The 27309-nt window shown below is 40.5% G+C and overlaps 1 protein-coding gene across 1 annotated transcript in view; it reads left to right on the forward strand.

The window, feature by feature from the left end:
• Positions 1–27309, forward strand: part of NR2E1 (nuclear receptor subfamily 2 group E member 1) — a 73433-nt gene that overhangs the window by 32836 nt on the left and 13288 nt on the right. Inside the window, exons 3-4 of the mRNA XM_073673178.1 lie at positions 23191–23278; positions 23708–23943. Of these exons, the coding sequence (XP_073529279.1) occupies positions 23191–23278; positions 23708–23943 (324 nt within the window). The remainder of the gene's footprint in view (positions 1–23190; positions 23279–23707; positions 23944–27309) is intronic.

A 27309-nucleotide genomic window follows, 5' to 3' on the forward strand; every position in this document is an offset into this window, starting at 1 on the left:
GCACCTTCATTAGGTGACTCACTTTCTCCAACATTTTTTTCTGATCCGCACATAAAAAAAAGCACTTGGTTGCAGCAAAAAGGGCAGTTTAAATGTGGTTCACTGAAATGTCGCATGTGTTCATACACACTGTGCAGTTCTGTTTTTCATGATTCTGATCATTCAAATGAATATAAAATCAAACAGTATATTAATTGTGATTCAGAGAACGTGGTATACAAAATGAATTGTACTACTACTACTAATTGGACTACTAGAAAAATGCATGATGGAATTACCTGCAGATGGTTTGCGATGAATAGCAGTGGATACAATTTCACCTGGAATGCCCGTAAGAATCAAATCTAAGAACACCAAAACTTTTGAACTATAAGAAACAGTAAACTGCAAATTAAATGAATTGTCATTCAAAAATGTAACAAATCCTGGAATGGCAGATTCATCTCCTTGCCAGATGAATATCATATCATCAATAAATCAACCATACCAGGACAAATTAGGTATATAAGGATTACTGTCCTGTTTTTCATAATTCTGATCATTCAAATGAATATAAAATCAAACAGTATATTAATTGTGATTCAGAGAACGTGGTATACAAAATGAATTGTACTATATGCGATAAATTTTATATAGGTTGTACTACACGTAAATTAAAAACTAGGTTTAATGAACATTATAATGACATACTTAATTCAAATAACACCAGTAGAAATGTCTCTGCTATTGCAAAGCATTTTATTATTGAGCACAATCGTGACATGTCTTCTTTGAAAGTTTTAGGTATTGAAAAACTTTTTCCACATGCAAGAGGTGGAGATATAAAGCGAAAATTATTGACAAAAGAAGCGTATTAGATATTTAATCTGGATTCAAGAAGCCCAAAGGGTTGTAATCTGAAGAGAGAAACCATGTATCGCTATGGACTGTTTTTATGCACCTGTTGCTTAATGTGGTAATTATGTCATGTGATTTGTTCCAACTGTTTTCATTGGCACATTTTTAGTATTTTAGAAAATCCTTTTCATTGTGTAGCTATGCAGTGATAAAGAACGCAAGTGAGCATTCGAAACGCGTCTTGCTCCCCTACCCTGTCTATGCAACCTTTGTAATTTTTGCAAGTTTTTAATGGACGAAAAATAAAAGAATTATTTTACCAGACGCTGGAACAACGATCCCTTTTTTTTTAGCATATTCTGGTGTGGATCCACCTGGTTCCGTGCAAGCTGGATTAGAAGTACTGGGTGAGCTGGCTTTCCTTTTACTATATGTGACTGTGTTCTTTTCTTTGTAGGCCTCATTCCATTTTCGGTGAACAGTAGAATGATGTGCTTTACCAAAAAGCTCTATCTTGGTCTCATCTGTACACAAAACACTATCCCGAAGGATTTTGGCTTACTCATGTACACTTTGGCAAACTTACATTCTAGCTTTTTATGTCTCTTTATTAGCAGTGGAGTCCTCCTGCCATAGCATTTCACTTCATTCAAATGTCAAAGGATAGTTCGCGCTGACACTGATACACACTGAGCCTGCAGGACAGCTTGAATTTCTTTGGAACTTGAATGTTGCTGCTTATCTACCATCCGGACTATCCTGTGTTGCAACCTTTCATCAAATTTTCTCTTCCGTCCACGTCCAGGGAGATTAGCTACAATGCTATGGGTTGTAAATGTCTTGATTATCGTGCACTCTGTGGACAAAGGAACATCAAGATCTCTGAAGATGGACTTCTAACCTTGAGATTGTTGATATTTTTCAACAATATTGGTTCTCCAGTCCTCAGACAGTTCTTTTCTCCTCTTTCTGTGATGATTAGTGAGGCACACACAGACACACAATGCAAAGATTGAATCAACTTCTCCCCTTTTTATCTGATTTCAGGTGTGATTTTCATATTGCCCACATGTGTTACTTGCCACAGGTGCGTTGAAATGAGCATCACATGCTTGAAACAAATTTGTTTACGCACAATTTTGGAAATGTGCCCATTTTTGGGGTTTTGTGTGAAATTATATCCAATTTGCCTTTTATTCCTTTGTTTTTTTTGTGTTGTTTCAATACACACAAAGGAAATAAACATGTGTATTACAAAACATGTGCATTTGCAATAATTTTCTGGGACAAATACTTCATTTTCTGGAACAATTTCAAGGGTGCCAACACTTTCAGCCATGACTGTATATCTGTACATCGGCAAAGAGTTCTGGATTGTAAGCATTGCTTCAGTGCTACTATGCACCTCCGAAGCTGGTTCCTGCTTCGGCAAATCTTCTTCTGCGTGCAGCATCAGAGAGAGCACAGTTTGGATCAGTGGTGCGATAATGCCGCTCATCCAAACTGTCAATTAGAAGCATACCGCTATCTGACAAGCATAAATTCTGGTGATAGCAGAGCGGTGTGTTCCTGAAGGAAAGATACGAAAACCTCTTTAATACCTCCAAACTTCCCATAGACTTTAAACATCCGGGAAGTCCGCATTTAACTCTGTAATGACATTGCAACATGTCATAGCAGAAGAAACAGGAGTGGAGAACCGGACTTCCATTAGAGAAGGCAAATATGGGTTATTGCTAGGGATGAGCAAGCACTAAAATGCTCGGATGCTCTTACTCAAACCAAGCAATTCCTAATGCTCGGATGCTCTTTTCGAGTAATGAGTATAATGGGAGTCAATGGGAAATCCATGCATTTTTCCGTCGGACCCTACAAGGAGGTCTGGGGTGCAGTGAAAATGTTGAAATGGGTGGAAAAAGTGCTGAATGGAAGGAGAACAGCATGGGTAAGACCCCAGACTCCCAGATCACCGCTGAGAACAATAGTGTCACACTTTTACTCCACTTTAAGGGCTGACGATAAACATTTAAAATTGACAAGAAATTGTAGTTTCTGGAAAAAATGTTAAGAAACATTCTTTCATGTATAATTACTTTTATATAAGGCAACATTTAAAAAAAGATTTAAAAAAAATAACCAAAATTGAAATTTTTATTAACGAAAATTAAAAATTTCAGTGTAATACATGAAGGAAGCAAGAACTGCCAAAAATTGGATGGAAGAGGGACTCAGATGCACCCTGTATTAGACATAAAGGAGGGCCTCATACACATTTTGTTCAAATTGTCATGTAGTGGTACTCCTAGACTCATAAAGGCTATGCACTAAGTGCAAAACCTGCCACAAATTACAAGCAGGGTCATCCATACACCCTTGAAGGCACAAACTGTAGAGCCTCATTCAAATATTGTGATCAAACTGTAGTTGTGGTACTCCTACACTCATAAAAGCTCTGCACACAGTGAAAAGCCTGCCAAAAATTACAAACGGGGTCATCCATACACCCTTGAAGGCACCAAGTTGAATGCCTCATTCAAATATTGTGAACAAAGTGTAGTTGTGATACAGTATTCCTACACTCATAAAAGCTCTGTACACAGTGCAAAGTCTGACAAAAATTACAAGCAGGGTCATCCATACACCCTTGAAGGCACCAAGTGGAGTTCCTCATTCAAATATTGTGAACAAAGTGTAGTTGTGGTACTCCTACACTCATAAAAGCTCTGTACACAGTGCAAAGCCTGCCAAAAATTACAAGTAGGGTCATCCATACACCCTTGAAGGCACCAAGTTGAATGCCTCATTCATATATTGTGAACAAAGTGTAGTTGTGATACTCCTACACTCATAAAAGCTCTGCACATAGTGCAAAGCCTGCCAAAAATTACAAGCAGGGTCATCCATACACCCTTGAAGGCACCAAGCAGAGTTCCTCATTCAAATATTGTGAACAAAGAGTAGTTGTGGTACTCCTACACTGAAAAAAGCGTTGCACACAGTGCAAAACCTGCCAAAAATTACAAGCAGGGTCATCCATACACCCTTGAAGGCACCAAATGGAGTGCTTCATAAAAAAATTAAGTGTAGTTATGGTACTTCTACACTCATAAAGGCTTTGTGCAGTGTGCGCAAAGCCAGAATACATTGCAATAAATGAGGAATACAGTGGTTTAGAGTCCACGCTGCCCAATGGTTCAAATATACGATCGCACACGAAGGTGAATCATGAATGTGGTTTATTTTGTCAACGCGTTTCAAGGTTTTCAAACTTCTTCATCAGGACAGAACCTCAATAACATATGACTTAAAAAGTGCGGGAATATATTTTTAAAAAAGGCACGCAGCAACGAACCTTTGCAGTCATATGTTATCAGATAAGACCCTATTTGTGATTTTTTTTCTTTCCAGTTCTCCCAGTTTGATTTACAAAGCCAGAATAAAATTATCAGGAGGGTCATCCATACACCTATGAAGGCACCAAATGGAGTGCCTCATAAAAAAATTAAGAAATTGTAGTTGTGGTACTTCTACACTCATAAAGGCTTTGCACTGTGTGCAAAGCCAGAAAAAAATTATAAAGAGGGTCATCCATACACCCTTGAAGGCACCAAGTGGAGTGTCTCATTCAAATATTTTGAAAGTGTAGCTGATGTACTCCTACACTCATAAAGGCTTTGCACAAAGTGCAAAGCCAGGAAAAACTTATAAGGGGGGTCATCCATAGACCCTTGAAGGGAACAACTGGCAGGCCTCATTCAAATATTGAAGTTTAAAAACACTTTATGTGTGTCACGCTGTCTCTGTATACTGAAGGTAGGGGGCCTAAGCTGACCCTAAGCTGGGGCCCTGACTAATCCCTCAACCTGGAGGTACTGTTAAAGGTACAGAGGTCCAGGCCGCCAGCGTAACCCCTACCTCCTGAGGATCCCTGCACCTAAGTAATCTAGTCCTGAGAAGGACCCCGATCACAACAAAAGGGGACAAGTAATAATATGCCCACACACAGTACTTAGACGAACGAGACAGTACAAGGGAAAAACCAAAACCACCTTGCATACAAAAACTACACAACTACAACAGAGGGAACACCAACGGGAAAGGAGATAAATGATAAAGCGAGGAAGGGAAAAAACGCTCCAAATACACTTATCTCTGAAACTCCAAATACCACGATCCGCTCTGTTAGTCTGCATGAAATGCTTTCACCGACACTTCCCTAACAGACCAGCAGGCATTTGAAGGAGTCTCACTACAGCAGCATTGATTGCAGCTGGGCGAGGCTGGACCTCGTCTAGCACAGAGAGAGAGAGAATTAACTCCCTCACTGCCGAAAAACACAAAGCACCAAAAAGTCAGCTGCGAGAAGTCAGGCTGTGTAATCGTGACGATCTTCGTGGCGACACACCCGTGACAATGTGCTGCTGTCATCTGGTGGTCTGGAAAAGTTGGGGCTAAACCAGGCTTTGCTCATTTTTATCAGAGTGAGCCTGACAGCATATTCTGTTGACAGGCGAAAGCTCCTGTCTGTTATGATCTCACCAGCAGCACTAAAAACTCGCTCAGACAAGATGCTAGCGGCAGGGCAGCACAACACTTCCAAGGCATAAAGGGTCAGCTCTTGCCAGGTGTCCAGCTTTGAGACAAAATAGTTGAAGGTCGCAGAGGAATTAGGGAGTACGCTGGTTTTATCGGCCAGGTATTGCTTGACCATCTTTAAAAACTTTTCCCTTCTTGTCAAAAATACCTGGTCATGAGGGCCTGGCTGCTGGGAGGGTGTCATGAAATTGGCCCAGGCCTTTGACAGTGTACCCCTGCCTCTGCTGTTTCTGGTGTGTGTCTCCCTCGCCTCTTGGTTGGGCAAGGAAGCTGGCTCCCTGCCACTAGAGTTACCTGATGGGAATTTTTTCAACATATTTTCCACAATAGCCTTCTGGTATAGCACAATTTTAGCAGACCTCTACACCTCAGGAAGGAGAGATACAAAATTCTTGTAGCATGGGTCTAGCAGGGTGAACAACCAGTACTCTTTTTTGGCCAAGATTATTGTAAAGCGAGGGTCACAGGAAAGGAACCGGTACATAAAGTCAGCCGTATGTGCCAAGCTCTCTACAGCCAACACTTCCCTGTCTCCACCATGATGACTACTCTCCATTCCCTCCTCCATCCCCTCCTTAGCCCATCCATGTAGGAGAGACGGGACAAAGCTTGTGTTGGTACTAGCCTCCTGTTCCTCCTCAAACTCCGCGGTGAGTAGATGAGATGAGGCTAGGCTGAATAGTATCTCCCTGTCTCATGTCTTCCTCCATCTTCACCTGGTCAGCACGAAAAGCTTCAGTTTTATTTGTGAGCAGCGACTGTTTAAGTAGGCACAGAAGCGGGATCGTTGAGCTGATTATGACATTATCGCTGCTCACCATCTTTGTGGAGTTCTCAAAGTCTTGGAGAACCACACAAATGTCAGACATCAATGCCCACTCTTCAGTTGTTATGTGTGGAGACAGACGGATGTGTCAGGTTAATAAATAAGGCTTATCAAGAGAAATACCTGTTAAAATATAATCTTTAATAGATCATTTCATTAAAAATAGTCCAAGAAACATAAATTAGAAAAAAGACAATCAACCCACAGGGAAGATGCAAACAATATGGCTATTAGTGGATAAATGATTTTATGCCATATGAATAGATGATAAATATAGTTATTTATTTCACTCATCCTATTAATAACCTAAAATGTGCCCCTTCCTCTCTGCGGAGTTTGGCACCCTAGCTTGAATTCAAAATGGCGCCCTCGCTCACCAACGGCTAACCCTAATAAATACTATTATTTCCTGGTCTATAACCACTTTTCTATAAGCAGACAAACAACTGACTTTAAAGTAAGCTAAAGCCAAATTGTGGATAATACCCCACCAGGGAGGTAATAAACCATGGAGCCAGATGAAACTAGGGATTAGATAGACTTTAACACAATCCTAGATACACTCATAGATACATTCCACGGGTGAGATAGTCATGGATAATGCCTATTCATGTTCCATAAACACGACATAAAATTAAACTAATACTCGCGATGGGGCTTAGGAAAACATTGTCAATTAGCTTAAGCCTCAGTCTAATGAAATAGCCTCTAAATACAATGCCAAAACAACAATGGATAAAGTTTTATGTCCAAAAGACAAATAATAATAACAGTAATAGATAAATCTGTTTTCTTTCTCACCCTATAAAGTTCCTAATAGGTGTCCCTGCCTTGCCATGAAGGTTGGCACCCTTACTTGAACGCAATATGGCGCCCCCGCTCAATGTTGGCTCCCCCTGATAGATCCTATTATTTACTATACTTTTTAATTAAAATACTAGTGGAAGCTACGGATCTTAGATACCCATCAAAGATAGATGTCACTCAAAACAGATTATAATAAACGCTACTGAAGATGCTGCAGCTCGATAATATTACAGCTCACACAGGATACATCAAGTGTAACACCCCTCAAAAATAGATGTCAATAAAAGCAGATTATGATAAGCACTGCTGTGGATGCTGCAGCTAAATAAGATACAGTTCACACAGGATACATCAAGTGTAACACCCCTGAAAGGTAGATATCAATCAAAACAGACTGTGATAAATACTGCAGTTTTGAGACAGACTATGCAAATATTCAGATACCCCATTTACAGTTATCGGTGTGGTCTTCATAAGATTTTGATTTATCCATTTAAATGGAATTTATGGTTTATGGTCTGAATGTGTTATAAAATATCAGAAGTAAAATTGGAACCCATAATTTGAGGGGGGGGGGAGAATGAGATTCTTCATAATTGGCTGACAGAATAACTGTCTTCTATTATAGTCATATCCATTTCTCTATTTCTTACCCTCTCTTCCACTGTGTCCTTATTACCTTTGGATCAATTCCCCATTTATGAAATTAAAAGAAAAATAGAAAAAATATATATACCTCAGGGTGTTAATCTCATATATTTAACATGATTATATTATTGATCAATTGAGACATGATATGGTATACTGGTATATATATATATATATATATATATATATATATATATATACATACACAGTGGGTATGGAAAGTATTCAGACCCCTTTAAATTTTTCATTCTTTGTTTCATTGCAGCCATTTGGTAAATTCTAAAAAGTTCACTTTTTTTTCTCATTAAAGTACACTCTGCACCCCATCTTCACTGAAAAAAAACAAATGTAGAAATTTTTGCAAATTTATTAAAAAGAAAAACTGAAATATCACATGGTCATAAGTATTCAGACCCTTTGCTCAGTATTGAGCAGAAGCACCCTTTTGAGCTAGTACAGCCATGAGTCTTCTTGGGAATGATACAAGTTTCTCATACCTGGATTTGGGGACCCTCTGCCCATCTTCCTTGTAGATCCTCTCCAGTTCCGTGAGGTTGGATGGTAAACGTTGGTGGACAGACATTTTCAGGTCTCTCCAGAGATGCTCAATTGGGTTTAGGTCAGGGCTCTGGCTGGGCCAGTCAAGAATGGTCACAGAGTTGTTCTGAATACTTTCCGTACCCACTGTATATCTTTAAATGGCATGGTTATCTGTATTTTGCATTTGGGGGATTGTACTCATATAGGATGGACAGACTGATTGCTGTATTGCCCCCATTGCATATGCTTGCTGATATCGCTAATGCAGGCATAGGCTCACCATTCTAAAAGTAGTAGGTGTGTGTGCTGCTCGTGGCATGGGTGACGCAATGGGCGCGATCCATCATAATACCATTCGCGCTTGCTCAGTCTCTTCACAGACGGTGAGAGCTTGCACCGCCTGCGTCACAGGGTGACGCGACTAGGAAGGGAACATGACGCATGCGCAGTATCAGAATCAGACATGCGCTGTATTTAGAACGGTAGACTATTCTCTCCATTTCTTTATTCATTCCCCCAAATATCTCTGCGTGGGATATTTAAATGGTCAGTAACACCATACTCCTAGGCCTGCAACCAGGCCACAGCATATCACAGACGTCAAAATCCTGACACTGCTTGTTCCAGAAGCTTCCTGAGGAACTATATGACGGAGGGGAAAATCGTCGAGGCTGATTGCATGACAGAGGCTACAGATAAGTGAATCTTAATCTGATGCCCTGCTATGTGTTGAATGTATTTTCGAGTTTATGTTTTTATATTGCATTTAAATGGATAGTTTATCATTACTTCCATCATGAAATCACCCTATGTCCTACTTGATCTCTGTGTCCTATGTTATCTTATCAATGTCTTGCTTGCCCTGAGGGTGTTACACTTGATGTACTTTGTGTGAGCTGCATCCTATCTAGCTGCAGTATCTACAGTGGTGCTTATCACAGTCTGTTTTGATTGATATCTACCTTTCAGGGGTGTTACACTTGATGTATCCTGTGTGAACTGTATCTTATTTAGCTGCAGCATCCACAGCAGTGCTTATCATAATCTGCTTTGATTGACATTTATTTTTGAGGGGTGTTACACTTGATGTATCCTGTGTGAGCTGTAATATTATCGAGCTGCAGCATCTACAGCAGCGTTTCTCATAATCTATTTTGAGTGATATCCATCTGTGATGGGTATCTAAGATCCGTAGCTTCCATTACTATTTTAATTAAAAGTATAGTAAATAATAGGATGTATCAGGGGGAGCTGTCGTTGAGCTGGGGTGCCATATTGCGTTCAAGTAAGGGTGTCAACCTCCGCGGCAAGGCTGGGACACCTATTAGGGACTTTACAGGGTGAGAAAGAAAACAAGTTTATCTATTACTGTTATTATTATTTGTCTTTTGGGCATAAAACTTATTATCTATTGTTGTCTACCAATTGTTGTGCCATTGTATTTAGAGGCTATTTCACTTTACTGAGGCTTAAGCTAATTGACAATGTTTTTCTAAGCCCCGTCACGAGTGTTAGTTTGATTTTATGTCTTGTTTATGGAACATGAATAGGCATTATCTATGACTATCTCACCCGTGGAATGTATCTATGAGTGTATCTATCAGTGTGTTAAAGTCTATCTAATCCCTAGTTTCATCTGGCTCCATGGTTTATTACCTCTCCGGCGGGGTATTATCCCTAATTTGGAATTAGCTTACTTTAACATTAATTGTTTGCTTATAGAAAAGTGGTTATAGGCCAGGAAATAATAGTATTTATCAGGGTTAGCCATCGGTGAACAGGTGCGCCTTTTTGCGTTGAAGCTAGGGTGCCAACCTCCGCTGCAAGGAGGGGGCACATTTTAGGATATTAATAGGGTGAGTGAGATAATAACTATATTTATCATCTATTCATGTGGCATAAAATCATTTATCCACTAATAGCCACATTGTTTGCATCTTCCCTATGTGGGTTGATTGTCTTTTTTCTAATTTCTGTTTCCTGGACTATTTTTAATGAAATGATCTATTAAAGGTTATATTTTAATGGGTATTTCTCTTCATAAGCCTTATGTGTGGAGGCAGCCCAGAATACCGATGGGCTTGTTGGAGCTGGTATTCGACAATTTGCCTCTGCTGCTCACAAAGCCTTGCCAGCATGTGCAGTGTGGAGTTCCAGCGTGTGGTGATGTCACACACCAGTTGGTGAGCTGGCACTTGCATCCGTTGCTGCAGCACCGCCAGAGCGGCGGCAGCTGCAAACGACTTGCGGAAATGGGCACTGACGTGGCGTACCTTGACCAGAAGCACTGGCAAATCTGGGTAGGTTTTCAGGTACTGCTGAACCACAAAGTTGAACATGTGAGCCAAGCATGGCTTGCCAAGCTTCACACCCACCACCAGGTTATGGCCATTATCACACACGACCATGCTTGGTTGGAGGTTCAATGGCGAGAGCCACAGATCTGTCTGGTCTGTTATTCCTTTGAATAACTCTGCCGCAGTGTGTGGTTTGTCTCCTAGACAAATTTGTTTCAGTAGAGCCTGTTGCTGCTTTAATGAGGCAGTGCTGCAGAAATTCCAGCTTCCAGCTGATGTGGATGACGTGCTCTGAGATAACAAATCAGAGATGGAGGGGTGCATGAACTGGTGTAGGAGGTGGAAGAAACCCTGATAAAAGTAGGACCAGCAATCCTCAGCGTCGGTAGGACATGCGCCATACCAGGGTGGGACTCGGCCCCAGCCTCCACAATGTTCACCTAGTGTGCCGTCAGAGAAATGTAGCATCCCTGGCCACCAGTTCTTGTCCATGTGTCGGTCGTTAAGTGTACAATCCCAGTAACGGCATTGGTAAGTGCATGGGTGATGTTCCTGGACAAGTGCTGGTACAAAGCGGGAACAACACACTAGGAGAAAAAGTGGCGGCTGGGGACCAAGTACGGAGGGACGGCTCCGCCATGAATCAGCAGAAATCCTCCATATCCAGAAGCCTAAACTGCAACATTTCCATGGCAAGCAGCCTGGAAATGTGCCCGTTCAGCATTTAGGCCAGTGGGTGGGTGGATAGGAACTTTCTTTTTTGTTCCGAAGCCTGAAGTAGGGACAGCTGAACGCTGTGCTGGAACAAGTTTTTGTCAGTGCCTGATGATTGTGCCTAAGAATGTGTAAGGGCAGGTGCAGAGTGGGAGGCATCTGTGCCAGTGTCATGGACAGGGGATTGGGAAGCACCTAGCACAGGGGAAGAGGTAGTGGTGTCACCCGCTGGCGCCAATCGTGGACCCAGGTGTTCGGCCCACTGAGTCGGGTGCTTAGATGACATGTTCCTGCTGGTGGTGGATAGGCTCTTAGTGGTCAGGCCCCTGCTGATCTTGGCATGGCAGAGGTTGCAAATAACCATTTTTTGTCAGTTGCCCGCCTTCTCCCTTTAGTCAACCCACTGCCTCTTCCCACCTTTTTCGGTGCTTCCAATCCCTCACCCTCAGTGCTGCTGGCCTTGCTCTGCATGCCAGTTTCCCAGGTTGGGTCGGTGACTTTGTCATCCACAACCTCGTGTTCCACCGCTGCACCCTGGTCCTACTGACTTGGTGACTAAACAACAACCTGACTTATCGGCAACTGTGTCTCATCCTCATCTTCCTCGTTAGACAAAATTTGCCGTTCCTCACCATCACCTTCTTGTGACTGGCTGCTCGAATTTTTGTACATCAATAAAGAGCATCTCTTCCTGTCCCTCTTGGACCATGCAGGGTGAGAGGCCACAATCAAGACATGATGTTGTAAAGAGCTCCTCGGATTGTCCTAGTGTGGGATCACTAGTCTCCTGGGACTCAACATGGTGGGAGGAAGGAGGATCAGGGTCAGGATTAAGTGATCCAGACTGTTGGCTGGTAAGACTGGACCGTGTGGAAGACTGGTTGGTGCTGCCAAGCATGCTGGAAGCATTATCTGCTTTCCAACCAATCACCTGTTCACACTAGTGTGGCTTCAGAAGTGGTGTACCGTGTCTCCCTGCAAAGTGGGACATATGCAAGAAATTTACCCGGAGGTGCTCCCATTGGAAGATGAAGTTCCCATCATGGTAAGAAAGTTTGTTGGGTTTATCGTTGTCCGTGCCAATAGATTAACTGCAGAGTTTAAAATAATTAATTTATTAAAATTTGCAGTCACAGAAATCATTGCTGTATGACATTAAAATTTTAGATATTCGCACAACATTTTTCTGCTACAAGAGCCTTTGTCAAGTGTATGTCAATGGAGACCCCCACTTTCATAAAATTTAAACTAGAGTTGCGCCTAACCTGCACAACCGGCTCAGGTGAGCACATACAAGACTTAAATATCTAATTTTTATCTTATTTACTACCCTTAGGTAGCGCTCTCTCTCTTTTTTCTATCCCAGTTTTATCTACCCAGGTTTGTGAAAAGTGGAACAGGAACCTATGTTGTCGTGGATGGGCGTGTTTCTTGTTCTCCAGCAACAGGTGTAGTCGCACCTGCCTCATGTCCTCAGCATCTACGTGCACCATCATCAGCACTTCCACTTCCCCATCCCATACCACACACCTGATGCATTTTCCAATTGCTAGGTCTGTTGAAACCAAGTTTATTTTTAATAAAAAATTGGTCACCTGCAGCAGGCAAAGCGTTTTTTTGGAGTATAATACTACCGTAATGTAACACAAAGCACGTAAAACTGCATGGATGACAAATTCAATCCAGAAAAAAATGTGAACTTTTTTTGGGGAGTTTTATATACCACCAAAATGTAACACAAAGCACGTAATACTCTATGGATGACTAATTTAATCCAGAATTTTTTTCTTTAATGCTTTTTGGGAGTGTTATGTACCACCGCAATGTAAAACAAAGCACGTTATACTGTATGTACGAATAATTGAATTCAGAAAAACTTTTGAACGCTTTTTTGGAGTGTTATATACCAGCGTAATATTACACAAGTCACGTAATACTCTATGGATGACAAATTCAATCCATAAAAAAAATGTTAACACTTTTTTGGAAAGTTATATACCACTGAAATGTAACACAAAGCACATAATACTCTATGGATGACAAATTGCACCCAGAATTTTTTTAAAACTTTTTTTGGAGTGTTATATACCACTGAAATGTAACACAAAAAACGTAATATTCTATGGATGACTAATTGAATACAGAAAAAATGTTGAACTTTTTTTCGAGTGTTATATACCACCATAATGTAACACTAAGCATGTTAAACTGTATGGATGACAATATAGTCAATTTTTTCACCCCTTCAAAAAAAAGAATGCGGTCAACTGCTGCAGCTATATATTTAGCAACAGACTGCAAAGCCCTAAGCCCTGCCTAGTTACTGTATTCAGCCATTCTCCCTACTCCAGCAACTGTCCCTCCCTAGGCTAAATGCAGAATGTATCTGATACAAACAGCAAAGCACAGGTTTAGCCCTTACAAGTACTGTTAATATGATGGTTCAGCATCAGCACCAGTATCAACAATAGAGGACTCTGATTCATTAAACTGTGCACACAGGCCTGGACAACCACTCTCTCCTTTCAATAAGAAATAAGAACTGTCCCTGAGCTGTGTAATAGCGTCAGTGTGCCGAGCGTGGCGGCGCCTGTTCTTTCATAACCTCTGATGACGCTATGCGGCCAGCCAAACATAGTAATGCCACTACCAAGAAGGCTACGACATTACAGTCACTGGCACGCAATCCCCACATGTTTATTGGCTGTGTAACAGGCATCAAACATGCAGTGCAGGGATTCGAGCTTCAAATCCGAGCACCAGCCAAAGCTCACCAAGTGCCGAGCATATCCAAGCACCCAGATACCCAAGTGATATCCATGTATCACCAAGTACATTCGCTCATCCCTAATTATTACCATCTTTGTTTTCCTGATCGCTATAAATAAAGCATTGAACAAGTGCTATGTATACAGTATAGGAAGCACTGATACCATACCCAAATTGGTTCTGCAGTTCAAGCAGGAGGCTGAATTTGCTCTGTAACTGGGTCTAATATACCAGCCCCAGTTACAGGAGAAATCGCAATATTAAAATATCATCTAAATGTTGAAATGCCCCCCAAAAGGTCTTTAATGACCTTATGGGGGCGTAATGTGTGAAACAAATGAACAACATGAACATCCCTTGCAAATTGTGAGCCCTCGCGGGCAGGGTCCTCTCTCCTCCTGTACCAGTCGCTCACTTGTTTTGTTCAAGATTATTGTAAGTGTTTTTGCTATGTATACCTCCTTTTTCACATGTAAAGCGCCATGAAATAATAAAGCGCTATAATAATAAATAATAATAATAACAAATAGTTTAACAAAAGGGAGTTTTTTTCCCTGCCCATGTCGACATGTCAACAAGAATTTTTTTTAGAGCTCTTAAAACTGTATGAACAAATAACCTTAAAATGTGTCTGGTCAGGAATGGGAAAAAATGGCCTGGTCCAGAACTGGTTATTTATTTATTTATTTTTTTACATAAACAGTGCTACTCTTGTTAATGGACTATATGAGATATTAAACCCATGAACGCTTAATAACGAAGCTAGAGAAGATGTTCTATAATCAGAGCCCTCTGCTATTTTCAAAAAGATTGAGGGACACCATAGCCACAATTCATGATGACTGTCGTTGTCTATGCCGGTCTTGATGAGGGGGTGTGCTGGAGTCAGACATGCCGGATTCATTAAAAGGTGCAGACCTCTTAATGAATTCAGCGCATCTGAAAAGTTGTGTATGCTTCTGTGTGCTTCGTTGCAAATCTTACCTCACTCAGACATAGGCTCTTCTTAGTATTTGTTTCGTTATCTCCCTAAATGCCTTCCAAATCCCTGTCCTCAACTTTTCATTTGATTTGTCATAATATTCAGTGATTTAGCTTACTGCAAAACCGCAGGAGTCCCAGATTTTTAAGTTCCCTTTAATCTACTGGGCAAACTTAACTGAGAAAAGCAGTCTACATAGCCTTTAAGAAGTATCTAACCTTTACTTGGACACTGGAAATAGTGCACCCGATGGTCAGTTATCTCCTCCTACAGGGAACGTTGTTTGATGTTGAATTGATAATAGCCTCATACTATGCTCCCAACTAATACCAAACTTATTTTTTCTCTTATCTTCTCAAAGTCAATTGCTTGCAGCAAAGAGGATTCCTACTATTAGCTGCATACTCATACTTAGTTTAGGCCCTACTATAGATAGAACTACTTCATCACCCTTTAGGTATGTGCACATGATGTATTTTTCAGATACATTACACCTGGTACCCACCTGGAAAAGCATTTAAAAAAGGCAAAAAGAATGAACATATCCACAGCAATGTCAGAAAGACTTGCTGTGCATATGTTCCGTCTTTTGTAACTTCTTTTAATTGCTTCAGGCTTCGAAAGTTGTGAAGCAGCTAAAAGAAGTGACTAGTCCATTCTTCTGCCAGCTACCCCTTGGAAGCCGCCACTATCTTAAATGTGAAATAATATTTTAAAAAAAGCAGCAAAAGCAATATGCAAAAAAGAAGACGTTTTAGGGAAAGCACTGCCAGCATTTTTCTGAAGCACCTTTGGCTTCAAAAACAATGCCAATACACCGGCATCTAAAACATGCTATGTGCACACACTTGCTCTCATTCAGTCATTCATCTCTCACTTATTTTCTCCTCAATAAAGTCATTCAACCTTTCCAACTGTTGGAGAGAACTGCATCATATCAAAAAAAGACTTCACTGTTTATTCCAATCCCGATTCCTCTTTCAGTCGGATAGATCACGCATTCACCTCAGTTCATCTTTTTCTACAAATGAAGTCAGCTAACATCCTAACTATCCCTTGGTCAGACCATAGCCACATAGCAGCCATAATCCCAGCTACTCAATCTTTCACATGGCACCTTAGAAAATCGGTAAGTAGGATCAACCCTCAAAGCCATCTATATGGGAATGCAGGTCCTAGAAAGTTTAAAACAAATGATACCTTGCTATCTACTATCTGATGTCTTACACAGAAATTCACATTTTTCTTAATTTGAAAATGAGCTGTTAAGATCTATGGGCCGGATACAAATCTCCATAAGAATCTGCCTCCAGAGCTGATTTTAAATAAAAAGGGACTTATACGTGTGAACCAAGTAACGACTGACACTTTACTTTCATAATCATGCACAGCTCTGCAGTTACATCAGAACTAACACAGTCCCCTAGAGCAGTGGTCAGCAAACTTTTTTGCACCAGGGACCGGCTTTAAGCAAGACCAGTTTTCAATGGCCCGGTGGGGGCGGGGCTTTGGTCATATGTGGGTGGGGTTGTGGAGGGGTGGAGCTTAGTGCATACTTATCATATAATTATGACATTTATAATGAGAATGTGATTCAACTTACCATAGGTTCAGAATGAGTGGGAGCACCAGGCTTGTTTTCCTGGATCAGTGGGAGCACTGGGCTTGTTTTCCTGCAACAAGACGATCCCATCTAGGTCCCATCTGATGATGATGACCACTACTGCTGCTACTGGACACAGCCACTGCTGCTATGAATTTTCACTGTTATTTGCTTTTTTCACTTTAACCAGAAAATCTGCTGCTGGGCCGCACGACACCAGAACACAGCTACAGGAGTCATAAGGGTGGGACACCTGGCGTCATATCTAGCTGCCCATTAGCATCCAGAGCCCCTCCCCCTCCAACTCGCAGCTAGCAGGAGGGGAAGGAGCGCTGGACACACATGACCTGCTTGTCCCTGCTCCTGCCTGAGCACATTCTGCCAGTAGGGCCGCATGGCTAATTATCTATTCACTGCCAGTCCCTCCTCCTCTTTTCTTATAGGCTACTGATCACATGCTGGCTTTCTCCCTGCTGATCCTCTACAACTGTCAGCGGCGCCGCGGACCGGCTGAAAAACCCCAACGGCCCGGTCCTGGTCCGCGGACCGGCGGTTGGGGACCTCTGCCCTAGAGATAGCACAGTACAGCAGAGCTCAACTTTGTCTCATTACAAACACATTTATAGTAGCAGTTGTACTGTCATAGTGCTGTCAGCTCTGTTGTACTGCCCCTCCCTCCCACAGTGTCTGCCTGTGAGATGGAATCTGAAGCACTGTGAGAGGACAGCTGCTTATGGAAATCTTATGGAGGCAGACATAACTTTATTGGTATTCCAAGTAGCTATTAAATCCCTATAACCTTACACATCCCCAGGCCCTGATGATTTCTCAGCGCTCTTTTGTAAAAAATAAAATAAAATTGCTAAACTTTCTGGTCCATATCTTGTCTCTCTTTTTAATATCCTTAAGTCTGATTTCACTCTGCACTCAACCTCTACACTAGCTAAAATAGTCATGGTGCCAAAGCCTAAACAATGCAATCTAGATATAACAAATTCCAACTTATTTCACTAGTGAATATTAATTTTAAGCTTCTAGCCATTAGACTGAATTCATTCTTAACTATCTAATACAAAGAGATCAAATGGGATTCATCCTGCAATGCTAGGCTAGCATTCACCCCTTCACCCCCGGGCGATTTTCCATTTTTAGTTTTTTCCTCTCCTTCTTCCAAGAATCATAACTTTTTTACTTTTCCTTTAATTTGGCAGTATGAGGGCTGTATTTTTGAGGGACCAGTTGTACTTTTGAATGACACCATTGATTTACCATATTGTGTACTGGAAAATGGGAAATAAATTCCAAGTACGGTGAACTTGCGCAAAAAAGTGCAATTCCACAATTGTTTTTTTGTTTTTTTATTTATCATATTCACTATATGGTAAAACTGACCTAGCAATATAATTTCCCAGGTCAGTATGAGTACGCAGATGCCAAATATGTATAGTTTATTTTTTATTTAAGTGGTGAAAAAAAATTCTGAAATTTGTTTTTTTGCGTTTGTTGCCATTTTCCGAGACCCATAACGTTCTCATTTTTCATGATCTGGTGCTAGGTGAGGGCTTATTTTTTGCGGCTTGAGTTAATGTTTTTTTATTGATACCACTTTGGGGTAGATACAATGTTTTGATCGTCTGTAATTGCATTTTATTGCAATGTTGCTGCGACCAAAAAAAATTAATTCTGGTGTTTTGATTTCTCTTTTCGTTATTCCGTTTACTGATGGAATTAATTTACTGTATATTTTAATAGATCGGACATTTCTGAACGCAGTGATACCAAATATGTGTATTTTTTTTAAATAGTTTTATTTTTAATGGGATAAATGGGTGATTTGAACTTTTGTGTTTTTTTTATATTTTTAAAAAACTTTTTTTTTACTTTATTTATTAGACCCCTTAGGAGACTTGAAGCAGGGATCATCCAATCTCCTGTGCCATACATAGCAGGGCTTCAGCCCTCTATATATAGCAAAAATCATGATCTCCTATGAACGCCAACCACGAGTCGGCGTTCACAGAAGATTCACAGTGACAGGCACGGAGGTCTTCTGTAGATTCCCAGCTGTCATGATAACCCATTGGCACCCCGCGATCATGTGAAAGGAGTGCCGATGGACGGGACTTGTGACGCGCTTCAGGTCAGCACGTGTTAAATGCTGCTGTCAGTGATTGAACTTGTTAACAGCCACGGATGTTAGAGGCATCAAATCAGCTATCAAGTGCAGAGAAAGATGCGGGCTCAGCGCTGGAGCCCACATCAAAGGCAGGGACACGACTGATGACATATATATGTCATCAGTCGCGAAAGAGTTAATATCCGTACAGTTGTCCACATGGCTTTCTCTCTCTATACTTCTAAAGCTTTTGATTCATTATCGTGGGATTGCATGTACTTTTCTGAATTGGGTCTCTGCTCTCTATATTAACCCCAGTGCAGTACGCAGGATATAAATGTGTACCATTCCCCATAAGAGAGATTAATGTGGCAGGGCTGCCCCTATTCTCCCCTTCTATTTGTGCTCTCCATTGAACCACTCCTAGCACCCATAAAAGCCTGTTTGCACGTCAGGGGAATTGAGGTAGCTGGTGTGTCCTATAAATAACGTTGATTCGCTGACGACATTTTGCTAACCCTTATACAGCCCCTTACCACTGTCCCCAACCTGCTTTCTATTTTAACAGCTTTTGTCAATGTCTGTGGCTTGACTATTAATAATTCAAAATCATATACCTTCAATGTTTACATACCCGAGCATGACATGTCTTCTATCTCTTTAAGTGGTCTACCACCCATCTTGACTACTTAGGGGTTTGTATCACCCCCTTGTATAAGAACCTTTGTACAGCTAACTACCCACTGTGAGTTCACTCCATTTCCAACCTTGTGTTCAGTTGGTCCCCATTAACCACTTCTTGGCTAGGCAAAATCAGTGATGTTAAAATGACAGCTCTCCCAAACCATAACTACCTTTTATGTATCTTGCCCATTTCTGTCACCATATACTTTTTGTTTCTGCTGCAAAAGCATCCCACCACAACATGTGAAAGTTTCGATGCCTCCATATCACCCTCCACACCCTGACTTCCCTTAAATGATCACCTATCAGGCAACTGCCATAGCCCAACTTTCTACACTACATCCTGCAGCTTAAATGCCCCTGTGGGTCTTTCTGGAGATTCCTAACATTTCCCCTCTGCCTATTAATTCCCTATTATGAATTCCCCATGTTCAGACCTTCTGCATTGAGCACTGTGATACTCCACTCCCTTAATATTTGGGATGCAGTTAAAGTATTGGCTAAACTTGTATCTCCTCACCTTTCCCTTCAATCTTTATGGCATAATAGGGCCTTCACACTCTGTGAAGAAGAATATTCTTCCTTCTAGTGGTGACAGTTGAGAGGTTTTGAGAAAATGTATCAGTTCTCCTTGTCTCTTTTGATGTTCTGAGAGAGAAATACTCAATTCTCTCTTCACAATATCTTATATATTGACAAATAAAACATTGGTTGCTGAGCTATCTGTCTGGTTTCAACCCTCTATGTACTTTTACATCACTTGAACGTATTTGCCATACATTTCCACACTCAAGAGGTCTAATTTCCATTTGTCTACTCACTGTTGAATAGCGTTTCTCATCATACCATACACATGTATGGATAAGTGAGGCTGACTTTGTGAATACCTATGGCGGAGCTTCCGGGAATAATGCATGCTACGCTATTTCTGCCTTCTCAATAAGCTTCGATGCGATGGAATCTGCATACAAAGTTCTCATGTCCTAGTAGCACACATGGTCCATGGTTATCTAGCCAATTGTTTCCCATCGTGGACCTGCCCATGGGTGTCTCGCTTCTCATCCTGAGTATACAATGTGGCCCAATCTGTCGAAGCTTTTTTGAATCACAAATCATCCAAGTTCACTTGGTCTCAATGTAGACTTCTCAACAAACACACATCCAATTCCTGGAATTTATAACCTGTATAGATAACTTAATGAGCAACTTACAATTGTCATCAATGACACTCAAGCTAAATTTTTCAAAATCTGGGACTCGTGGATAACATACGCTCGTTCTCAACTGTGAAGTGCTAGTCTGTTCTTTGGCTAGTTACAGTACATAACTTAATACAGCATATCTGTATCAACTTTGATATTCTTTTTTTGTTTTCTTTTTAATTTTCCATGTGCCCCTTCATTCCCTTCCCCCACTTACGTCTTCCCCACCTTATTTTTTTTATTTACTTTTTTTTCCTCTTGTTGTTTTAATACTACTATGTTGACATTAAATGCCATTGTCTTCTTTATATTCGCTGTAACATGACTTGTATAAATTACTGAAGTTGTATACTGAATTTTCTACTTGGTTATATTAGTAAAATATAATTTAATATTTGAAAGAGAAGATATATTATAACAAAAATCTTGTGAGAGAATTAATAGAGGGTTCTTTTACCTGAAATATATATTTATAGAAATATTTGCAGAATATTAAACTATGTCTAATTAGAAAAATTAAAGGTGCAGAAATAAAAACAAATACAATTGGCTCCCTATTTTTTTTTTATTATTTTGAAATGGTTTCTGCAACAAATTACTATTAAAATAAGGTCTAAATACTAGCATTGCAGTGCATACGCTTAATCTTTTTATCATTTTTTAAGTGTTTTTTTCATGCAAGTTTAATGAATCTTTTTAAATTCTTTGCCACATTTTTCCCAAAATATTTAATTAATGAAAAATTGATTGGCTGTGAATTACAAGTAATACAATTGACATTAAGAGATGTGTATGACACTCTGAGGTCTCCTAGGACTGTATCAAACCCCCTTTTAATCTAAATACAGCCTTAATAATGCCACAGTGATCTCAAAATATATGGCTATGGGAAAACTAATGAAAACTGTTTTTCACTGATGTGCTGTCACACACTATCCGTAGAATGTGTCTTATTTTATGGCTTTCTCTCCCTACCATAATGCTGAGCTGTAATATCCTAGCACAATCCAGATTCATACTAAAATGGCTGCTGCATTCCATGCCTTTGCTTTTATACATGCTATGATAGCCTTTCCTAATTGGCTGTACTATAACATCTGATGTGATAGCTGCAAAGCAATATGGGGAAGACTTACTAGCCCCGCTCAAGGTCATGCCGGCCTTCCTTTGCTGATACTATCTTCTGCAATGTGTAAAATGGCAGAGGGCATTTATTGTCATTTTGTGTGAAGCAAACTGCAATTTGTTTGAATTTGCTGGGTGTAACGAATTTCCACAATTTCAACACAAATTTGATTCACATAGAATCAATTTAATCATCTTTAAAATAAATATGTCAGTAGATCTTTACCCTTTTAGATTTGGAAAATTTCAGAGAAAAAGGGATTATTGCTTTTACAGTAGTAGACACTTTTTCTTGCTTAACTGCCAAGAATACAAAAGAAATAAAAAAAAATGTAAATTTGCAACACAATTATTGAGTAGGGACTCCCAATGAGTTTTAACCTCTTCAAGACATATGACGTGCATTTACGTCATATGTCATGTCCCTGATTTTGATGCAGGCTCGCACAAAGAACCCGCATCTTTCCCAGCTGATGATGGCTGATTTAATCAGCCATCATCTGCCTCTAAAGTTCAAATCTCCCCCCTTTCGCCCCATTACAAAAAAAAAAAAATGCACATGTTTGGTATCGCTGCATTCGTAAAAATGTCTGACCTATTGAAATATAAAATAAATTAATCCAATGGATAAATGACATAGCAAGAATAAAAATCAAAACGCCAGAATTGTGTTTTTTGGCAGTTGCTACAGTGCAATTAAGTGCAGTAAGAGGCAATCAAAACTTCATATGTACATATAGTATCAATAAAGACGTCAGTTCAGGGCGCAAAAAATAAGCCCTCACACAGGCCCATATCTCGAAAATTGAGAATGTTACAGGTCTCGGAAAATGGCGACACAAGTAAAATTTTAGTTTTTTTTTTACATTTCCGATTTTTTTTCACTACTTAAATAAAAAGAAAACTATACATGTTTGGTATCTGAGTAATCGTACTGATCTGGAAAATCATATTGCCAGGTATATAGTAGACATGGTAAATAAAAACCCCAAAAAAACAATTGTGAAATTGCATTTTTTTCCATTTTTAATGCACTTGGGATTTTTTTCCCCACTTTCTAATACATTACATGATAAAATGAATGGTGTCATTCAAAAGTCCAACTTGTCCTGCAAAAAACAAGCCATCATATGGCTATATGGACAAAAAATAAAAAAGTTATGAGTCTTTGAAGAAGGGGAGGAAAAAATGAAAAAAGGGAAATTGACTGCAGTGTGAAGTGGTTAAGCATGTTACAACCTGTTAACAAAAATAACGGGACTATTTCCTGAACAACAGGATAACTTATTTTCCAATAGTTCTATTCTTTGCCAGATGTCTCCCCATGTTTTGCTAGAGAAAAAAAAACTTAACATCTTCATTTGTTAAAAAAAAATAACTTACCTTGGTAGAAAGTTATAGACTTTCACAGTACACAACATAATGCTTTTTTTTTCCTCTACAGGGTGGGTGTCCAGTGGACAAGACACATAGAAATCAATGTCGAGCATGCCGCCTCAAGAAGTGTTTGGAAGTCAACATGAATAAAGATGGTAATTAAAATACTCACTAAATGTCTGCTTCCCATTAATAGGAAACGTGATCATTTCTGCCCTAAATATACAATCATCTATTGTCGCTCATATTACAAAAAGAAAAAAAAAATCCAATTATAAGATTTTCGTAGCAATCAGCGAAACAGTCACTGGTATCTTTTTACATAAGCAAAATCAAAAGCATTATGCTTAAGAACAGAAGCCTACATTAAAATGATTGACATAGCTCTGGTAAAATATAGATTAATACCGTTATTTAGAAAAAAGGAAATCATAAGGAAGAAATGTTCTCTCAAGGACACAGTATGAGGGAAGATTTTCATGATTTTAACCTTTTAATGAACTGAAGTATCTAAGAGCCTGCTCTTGCATCAATTTACCAAATGAGTTTGATTAGTACTAAGATGATTACTGGATTGATTTCAGCTGTTCAACATGAAAGAGGACCAAGAACATCCACCATACGAAAGCAAGTGGCTCTGTATTTCAGAGGACATAAGGATGTCAATGGAACCACTCCTCACTTTTCATCAGCAGCTTTGCCGACACCTACCTTTTTCACCACTGTTAGTCAACTCGAGCCTCACAACCTAGAGTTAGCGGCTGTGTCGACCACCCCTGAGAGACAGACCTTAATTGGATTAGCACAACCAACCCCAAAGGTAAGCTTTAGAAGCTTTCTATCATGGATCATTGCCAGATTGTATTTAGTGAGAGGTTCCAAGCTTTTATGTTTCCCTATAGTGTAAATTGTTGGATATTCTTTCTGGAATTTTTTTTTTATATCACTATATATTTTTATTCTGCACTTTAAAAACGTTTTGTCCAATGTTTAAATGGGTTGTTCACTACTAGGACAACCCCTTCTCACTTTGAATGTTTGCCCCCGTTAAAATAAAAACACCTATACTCAACTCCAGTGCTGGCACGGTGTCAGCACTCGTGTTCCTGGGGCTCATGTGAGGTTGTTACGTCATGTGAGCTCTGCGCCAAATCAGCATTGGCGTCACTGTCCCCGCCTTCGGAAATATAAGTAATCAACAAGAAGTGAGAACTGCGGCTGGCCGCTCACTTTCTCTTGATTACTTAAAAGTCCAAAGGTGGGGACAGTGACACCAATGCTGATTGGGTGCAGAGCTCACGTGATGTAAGAACCTCACATGAGCCCCGGGAATGCGAGCGCCGACACCACTGGAATGGCGCCGGCACCGCACTTCTGAAGCCAGCAGCTGATTTCAGTGTGCAAGCGACGGGAGTGCATGACGTCACTGCCATGCGGCCCCAGTCACGTGCAATCCGACGTCAGCTGCTGGCCTCTGATTAGCCGTCAGCGTGTATCGCCGCACACGGACAGATGGGTCTGTGCACCGCCATTCACTTCAGCTGAATGTACGTCTAAAGACGCACATCCTGTTGAAGTTTGTGCGGGCGTCGGCGGGCCCCTCACTTTCACGGGCCCGGTCGCGGTCACAATCTCTGCAACCGCGGTCATTATGCCCCTGATTAAAGGAGTTATCCAGGACTTTGCTTATTTTTCCCTATGGGACTAAGAACTTACAGGCAGGTAGTTGCTAACTGCCTGTCTGCCCAGCACCTATCTTTGCCAGCTCAGAGCAGTCACGGACCGCTCCTGCCAATGATTTTGCTGCTTCATTTGAACTCACGTCAACAAAGTAGCTCTTCCTTTTTCGGGTTACTCTGTTGACAAGACTTCACTGCGGACATAATGCTGATTGACAGCTGGCTCCACACAGTTAGGCAGAATGGTGTCAGCAGTCAATCAGTATGACATCAGCAGCAACACTCTGACAACAGAGCAGAGAGGAAGAGAAGCAGCTGCTCGGTCGACATGACGTCTCCGGAAGTCATAGAGTCGTCGGCAGGAGCAGTCCATTACCTCTAAGCTGGCAGAGATCTGCGCAGGGCTGAACAGGAAGGTACTTAGCAACTACCTGCCTTTAATTCCTTTACCCCATAGGGAGAAATAAGCAAAGTCCTGGATAACCACTTTAATGAGAAATTTCTGTTCGCGAATATCCTAAACAGCTGCCATTTTATTGTACTGTTGCCATATGATGATCATACTGCTTTCAGGCTTTATTTTATTACTTTATGTAAGGAATTTATCAAGGTTTTTACTAAGTCGTTAATTTTGTTGCACACAACTGTTGCTTAAAAAAAATTTGGCGAAAATATCAAAAGCACAGCCTTAAGCCAAACTAACTTAAAAAATCCTTTTGTGGTGAATTCCCCATACCTTTTAATTGCGTGTATTTTCATTTATCAAGACTTATCATTGTGCAGTATGTAACTGCTAAACTGTGACTTTAGTAATGGCTTTTTCTCTGCTTATTCAGATCAACTGACAGCATCCATCTTTTGTATCAGTGGCAACAGCCACCTTAAAGGGACTGTCAGCACAGGACGACTGTTCAAACTAAGTGCCTCCACTCAGCGCTTCTCGGAGGGTGCCAATCATTTAAATGCACTTTCCTGTTTTCCCTCAATCTCCACCTTCTCTTCTTTGATTGACAGCTCTGGTTTCATAGAGCTAAAAAAAAGGGCAGATATAGATGGAAACCAAGCAGGTGGCAAGGTGTATTTAATTGATTGACCCCGTCATGAAGAACCGAGCACCTGTACTAGGTTGGAACAGTCATTCTGTTGTGACATGCAGAAGTAGTGCTGTTGCAGAGTGTGACATGCAGAAGTAGTGCTGTTGCTTTAAAAGCATTCAGCAACTATTAGAAGTAACACAAACACAGGAGAAGGGGAGTGTTTTAACAGAGCTCCAGGGGAATTGTGGGGAAGTTGTTTACAGTCTGGCCGGAGCCGAAGAGAAATGTGGCTTATGATCTGTATCTCACAGAAGGCAAGGGAACAGAATTCAGGTCATGAAAGAAGCTAAACAAAGGTCAGTTAGACTCTCTGAGCTAACAGTGTGGAGTATTATCGGCCAGGAAGATAAGGACTGGAAGGAAGCCTGTAATAGAGATCATCTCCCTCATCACACCCCCCCCCCCATCTACATGCAGGATAAAGAATGCTGTGTACTATTGAGTCCTTGTGAAGGAAAAGCTTGTGGTTGTGTATGCATTAAAACTGTGCTGCACTTTGCTGCCGGATAATAGACTGTGTACTGCTGTGCTGCAAAGAAGACTGTACTGTTATTACTGGAGCCTGTTGCTCAAAGAGACATTTGCATTGCACTCATTAAATGTTACTGTTCTACCGTTTATGAAGAATCTTGTCAGATGTGTCTGGTCAGCAACTGAATCTATCGTGTGCCTGAGAGAAGCTGCAGCCTATGGTCGCCCTGAGTAACGGTTCCCCCAGGAAACCAACAAATTCATGTAATTGGTCTCGCCCCTATGTGAATTTAGGTGGCGTGCATTTAACACTGTGCTGACATTCCCTTTAAAGTACAGGTGCTCAGTGTACCATTGGTGTGGCCAAACATTTAGGTGCACCTTCCCATCTACTTGTTTTCCCTCTATCTCCACCCTTCTTTTTCTTGGATTGAAAGCCCTGGCTTTATAGAGCCAGAGAAGTATGAAGATAGACGGAAAACAAGTATGTGGGAAAGTGCACTGAACTATTTGGTCACACCATGATGCACGAAGCGCCTGTACTTGGCTTGTACATCCATTCTGTGGGCATTGACTTTAAAGTCATGAAAACAGTTTAGTTTTGACCCAGTTTACACTTTGCTTTTTTATTCACTTTTTGCATGCAGTTTTATTTTTGCCAGAATCTTTGAAAAAGTTATTGGCTTCGACTGAAACTTTTCCACCCTTCAGGCTCCACTCTTGCCTTTGGCACTAAATGATCAAAACTGCAATGTGTGAATGAGCATAAATGATATAAAATATACAAAAAAAAATCTAAAGCAATTTAGGTTTTAAATTGGCAACTCTTAAAGGTGAAGTACTCCTGTCAACCATTTATTCTATTGCATCTAAAATATGAAATAAAGGAAATATGCAAATAGTCTTCATTAACCCTTCCCGCTACATGATATACCATTA

This window comes from Phyllobates terribilis, unplaced genomic scaffold (genome assembly GCF_046119375.1).
Source record: "Phyllobates terribilis strain yellow unplaced genomic scaffold, ASM4611937v1 Scaffold_3__8_contigs__length_932513732, whole genome shotgun sequence".
Lineage (NCBI taxonomy): Eukaryota > Metazoa > Chordata > Amphibia > Anura > Dendrobatidae > Phyllobates > Phyllobates terribilis.